The following is a 6,000-nucleotide window of genomic DNA, read 5'->3' as shown; positions in this document are numbered from 1 at the left end:
CAAGGCTTTCCCATTCAGGGCCCTGGAAGTGCCTGCTTGGCTTCTTATGGCTAAAGAATGTGTTCAGAAATAGGCAGAAATACAAAGGGAAAATGAACATGCATTTGTTTATATGCAAATATCCAGTTAAGTGTGAGCACTTTGGGAAAGAATGCTATTAAAGCAGTGGTTGTATATGTACACATGCAGTTGTGGTGAACGTCTTGGGGGCTGGATTTCAAACTCCCCTACCCCCCTGAAATTTACTTACAAACTTTTTAAAAATTAAGAAATCTATGTTCTATTAGCCTTAAATTTAGAAAAAGTTTTATTTGTCAATGTTAAAGCAACCATCACCAACATGAAGACAATCACAAAATCATATTTTTTGTAGGATGCTGGTCACATATTTCTTTCTAAGCTTGCTGGGAGCCAGTGAAGCACGCAACAAGCTTTCTTGGCAAATTAGAAAACTATCTAGTCATTAATCAGTTGTATTTTGAACACTTATCCGTATCACATGAAGTCATTTTAGGGTTCTAAACATTTGCTGCCTGACCAAACAGCTTTAGAGATAAGTTAGGTTAAAAAGACGTCAATGTTGCAGGTGGGGGGTGGGGGGGGGGTGAAGGATGAGGACTGATGCAGGAACTTCGTGCCTTGATCCTAAAAGGGGAAGTCTCTCTACCAGAAAAGGGCTGCATCATAAACCTGGCTGGGTCATGCATGCAGGGAACAGCAGAATAAGAAAAGCAGAGAAAAGTATTTAGGTTATTTCCTGATGTCTGCAAGGAGCCATACCCATGACTCTTACCCCTCCTTCCTGTTCTCCCAAGTGAAAAACTTCTGGCCAAAGAATAATTCCCTTCTAGCACCAAGATGGAATAAGTTTACAAGAAGCTACTATTTTGATCTATGGCACACTGAGGGGTCACATAAGACCCATTCAGAATGGGCTGCTTGATTTCAAGACTGAATTGGAGACAATGAATCTGTATCCCTTAGGAAAAGGTTTTTCTTCCCTTTCAGTTGTGAAGTCATCAACTTTCTATACCTGACAGCCCCCTCTGTATAAGGACCAAAGGAACCAGACTGGGAATAAATGGATTCAAAACTACGGGCAGGTGTCCCGCATTCTCTATTTCTTGTCTCCAGGAGGTAAGAAGAAGGCAAGAAAAATTCAAATAAAAGCCTCCCTTGTCCACTAACATAAGAGCCAAGAAAAGACAAGATTGACCTCGCCCAACGAGTATTCAAAAACCCTCCCGCCATCCTTAGGAAGCCCTGCTCAGCCACAGCAGCTGGCTCATAAGAGGTGCAGATTAATTTTTCTGAGTTTCACCAGAGGAAGCTCGGATATTTAGTGCTGCCCCAAAATGGGGCATTAGGACGGAGAAAAGGAGAAGACACCTTCCTCCCCAACTCCCCCACACAGTCCCAAGGTCTCTTCCTGTCCCCTCTGTCTCTTGACAGGAGAGAAGCTAACCTGCCAGCTCCACCAGAAGATTATCCCCATGTTTCCGGAGCAGATTTCGATGATTATGGTTGACCGACCATTGCTGGGGCAGATGCTTGGGTTTCATGGAGTCCAAGAAGTGCTGGCGCCAGCGACTCTCCAGCTGCATGAGGGAGCGCAGCCCACCTTTTGCATGGCACTGTACCACCTTCAGCCCGTGGGGAACATAGCTCTCATTGGCAATCCTGCCAAGACACAAGGCACAAAGCTAGCATGCTAGGGTACCATGTTAACCAGAGGTTGGACTGGAGGGTGAAACCTGGGCAGTGTGTCAGTCAGTTTTACTGAAACTGCTTTTATTTTCCTCTTTTTTTATTCTTTGTTATAAGGGACAATTCTCTGGGAAGGGGAGGGAAATGAGATATATTTGGAAATCAAAGTGACATAAAAACAAAAGAGATCAATAAAACTTTTAGAAATAAATTATGCTTTTTAATAAAAATGTTTATCTTCATTCTGCAGTGGATTTTCAGACCAGGAAGATGCCAGCCCACCAGCCCCATAGTCTATCCATTCTGGACAATACTCTATGAGCTGTTATCCTGCCTACAGATACCTTGCTGAGAATCTACTTTGGACAAGAAAGTAGCCTATGCAGGGGACAAAATTATGGCCCACTTCTATATGGCCTTCTTCCTCAGATACAGGTTCATAAATCGTATACATAAGAAGCATTTTGATCACAGCAGGTGCTACTTAATGGAGAGAATAATCCCTGCCACTTTCCTACCTTACAAGAATGTCTTAAAGATTAATGAAGTGCTACCTGAGAAGGGTTTCCATTTCCTTCAAAAGAATTCCCCAAAGAAGCACTCTCAAACCCAAAATACAGTGCCTCCCCTGCAGACTCCCAAACGTTATACAAAATTCCCTCCCCAGCCCACTCCAAACATACCGCTCACCCAGCAGCACTAATCTCCTTGCTATTCCTCAAGCAAGACACTCCTTCAATTCGCAAGTCTAGGAAAAATCAAAGTCCTCACAGTTTCTGTAGATATTTTGTTCTGTCTCTTTCAAAGCTACCCGCTAAATCATTTCTGTCTTTTCTCAAACAGCTGTTCTTCTGAACTGTAAATATCTTGACCATCCAAGCCCAGTAAGATGAATTTGGGGGACAAGTCTATAGACGGAAGAAATTTTTATGATGGAACATGTCATAAACAGTAAAAGAAGCCTGTTCTTCATCCTATTTATCTCTATGGAAAAACAAAAGCATTCAATGATTTTAAAATTTTTGTTGACATCTTTTGTTTTTTCATCTCCTTCATTTCCAAATACATCCTCTTCCTCTCTCCCCTCCCCAGAGAGCCATCCACTGTAACAGAAAAAGAGAGGGGGAGGTGGAGAAAGTATTTGAGCGCAACCAACAACCAAGGCTGTCAACATCCCACAACCAAAGTACTCCACCTCTTCAGAAGTGACGGAGGGCGGCTCCCTCATTCTCAGTAGCTCTGATTCAGTCCCAGTAGCTGTGCTATATTCTATCACCTGGTTAAGTCACCTCAGCTCTAAATGCCTTTCCTTATCTATCCATACAATGGTAATGCCATCATAAGCTATTTATAGGTTGTTGTGAAAATTTTTAAAAATCAGACAATAGATGAAAAAACACTGAAACATCAACAGAAAAAGGACTGTGTAGATGTAAGATGTTATTATTTGAGGAAATAATAACAACAAGCAGCAAAAGAAAAAAGGAAACACTAAAAAACAAGCAGAAGCATCATTAGGCTTAGAAATGTAATAATTTTAAATATTTGGTGGTACTGAACAATACGACTCAGAAGGGAAAGCCAGTAACTAACCTGGAAGAATTTCGACTTAATTTGACCTACTGTACCAACTGAAATACTTCTAAGATCTACAAATAAAAAAAAACCTAAGTAAATTCTTGTTTATTTGAAATCTCATCTAAGTCAACAACATGATCAGGTACAAGTAGACAAGATTCTCATGGTGCCGTGTGGTGCCTCTTTGGAAGCATGGCGGTCCTATGGAAAAGAGATCCTCAAAATCCAGCATCTATTCCAGCCTCATATGAGCTATAATAATGGTTCTCTTCATAGTATAAGATAATAGTGTGAGCATCTAGACACACATATTCGGTGTAATCTACATGTGCTTGTGTGGATAATTCCCTTTCCCTTATAGTTTAAGGCAAATTAGAGCAGGTTTAAGTAATAAGGGTTGACTTTGAGAAAGTGCTTCCCCCATCTGATCACAACTTTAAATGTTAAATGGTACCTGGTCTCCAAACTTGCTGCTTTCTGAAGTATCAGGTCGTGACAACCTCCGTGTTAAAAAACTCCCTGATCCCCTGTAGGAGTTCTTCTTTGCGGTAAGCAGGCAGGTTCTCGGCGTTGAGCAGGGCCCTGGCCCCAGAGCGCACTTGACGGCGGACTGGATCTTCCAGCAAGCGTAACCCCTCCTCAGAGCCAAGGGGGGCCCCACACTCTCCAGCCACTGTTGCTTGAAGTTGTTGTCGTAGTAATTCGAAATGGCATGGCAGGAGGTACACAGAAGCAACACATCATGGGAGTTGTGGTCCTTCATCTGAATGGGGAAGTGTCTCCGGTACTCATGGGGAACTACATTCTTCCTGAAATGAGGCCCCCATTCCCAAACACATCCACCATTGATATGTGGAACACTACAATGCCAGGATCCTGGATTTCCTCATTTGTAGCTGGGATCAAAGACAATCTAGAGGAATGGACACTATTCTGAGCTCTGACTATCTCACAAAGAGGCCCTGGGCAATTCACCTAATGGAGGCAACAAACTGCTACTCAACATGTCTAGAACCAGTATGGGGTTGTGGAAAAGAGAGAAACAGACTTGGAACCAGGAAGACCTGGATTCAGATCCTGACTGACATCAAGTAACTAGGCAACTATGCTCAAGGCACTTGCCTCATCTGTAACATAAGGATGATGTCTGTAGCATTTACCTCACAGCACGGGATTGTGAGGGAGAAGAATGAGATGATTATGTTAAACGTTTTGCAAATTTTAATATATTGTAAATTTTTTTTTTCGGCAAAGCAATTGGGATTAAGTGACTTGCCCAAGATCACACACCTAGTAGCGTCAAGTCTCTGGTCTGAGACCAGATTTGAACTCAGGTCCTCCTGACTCCAGGGCCGGTGCTCTATCCATTGTGCCACCTAGCTGCCCCTAAAATTTCAGATATAATTATATCTACCCTACCAGCAGGTTGGTCCTAAATTATAAATAACATCCTCTCTGACTTCATTCATTAATTATAGGAGAGCTATATAGGCCAGTGACAAAATAGCTCCTTGAGAGCAGAGGCTGACTGGTTTTCCGGGTGTTTTTATCCCCACTGGCTAAACACGGTGCCTTGTGTGCACTTAATAAATGCTGGCTGAATTAGAGAAGACACTTGGGGAATAACGATGTTCTCTAATGGCCTTTGACATTTAGGGAAGAAAGGTGAGAAGCTCTATGGTATGCTGTGGTTGTGGTTTGCCCTTCGTTCTCAGAGAGGACCAAGACCTCAGGAAGATGACACCATGACTTGCAAGTGAGCTGGATTGAAGTGAGGGAGGGCTGTGCAAAGTCGCCAGCTTTACTTTTCCCTCCGGAGCCATCTGGGTCCAGTGGCCAGATATAGCTATGTGGAACATACTACAAGGCTAACACCCGCATCTTGAGTTTCCTTTTTAAAAATCACTTTTTTTCAGAGCACCACACCGTAAATCTCTTCCTGGAAAAGAGAATACCTGACTGCTTAGCCCCAGAGGGCAGAACTTGAACTAATGGGCAGAAGTTACATGGGGGAAGATCTGGGCTCATGATTGGCATTGTTTCAAAACTCAACAGGCTACTTCATGAATTGGTACATGCCCCATATCAATGGAGGTGAAGACTGCATGGTGGTGATATCATATGGGGAATTCATGCTCCAAACAGAGATGGAATTCAAACTCCAATATCTCTCTTAACTTTAAGAGTCTATGAAGCAATTATACCCTGGTGTCTTCAAAAAAGTAAGTTTCTGTCATCTGGGGAAGATTTTACTCATTCATTAAGATTCACTGTTATTTTCTAAGATCAACTATCTTTTGAGAAATTCTGTAATAGCCCCAAATTTTTGTACCAGCTTTCAGGTAGGGTGAAAATGATTTGTGGAGGATCATATCACAAAGCTAAGAAGCAACATCTTTTGATGGCCAGACTCAACTTCATTGCCAAAGGATATATAAAAACTCTAACCCCAAAAGACATACCACCAAGAATACACTAAAGTAATGTGGAAAACCTTTTTGAAAACAAAATTCAAAACTCCAAATATTCTCAGGATCAATCCAAAGAGAGGCAGATGAAAAGGATTAGAGGAAGAGGACAATACAGAGGGAAGCTATCCATTATTTCTTTCCTGAATGAAGGGAACCTTAAGGAATATGGCTAATCTAATTCCAATAGTAAAGACTTCTTTCCCCATGGTGGAAGCCTTCTACTCAAGAAAAGTGACATCAACAT

At 42.1% G+C, this 6,000-nt stretch overlaps 1 protein-coding gene across 1 annotated transcript in view; it reads right to left on the bottom strand.

The window, feature by feature from the left end:
* Window positions 1-289: 289 nt before the first annotated feature.
* Window positions 290-6,000, bottom strand: part of EXD2 (exonuclease 3'-5' domain containing 2) — a 47,459-nt gene continuing 41,748 nt past the window's right edge. Inside the window, 4 exon segments of the mRNA XM_021004758.2 lie at window positions 290-1,680; window positions 3,740-3,773; window positions 3,776-3,958; window positions 3,961-4,094. Coding sequence (XP_020860417.1) covers window positions 1,461-1,680; window positions 3,740-3,773; window positions 3,776-3,958; window positions 3,961-4,094 — 571 coding nt within the window. The 3' untranslated portion in view covers window positions 290-1,460.

This window comes from Phascolarctos cinereus, unplaced genomic scaffold, assembly GCF_003287225.1.
Source record: "Phascolarctos cinereus isolate Bilbo 61053 unplaced genomic scaffold, phaCin_HiC Scaffold_3;HRSCAF=262, whole genome shotgun sequence".
Lineage (NCBI taxonomy): Eukaryota > Metazoa > Chordata > Mammalia > Diprotodontia > Phascolarctidae > Phascolarctos > Phascolarctos cinereus.
This window is presented reverse-complemented; position numbering and strand designations above follow the sequence as displayed.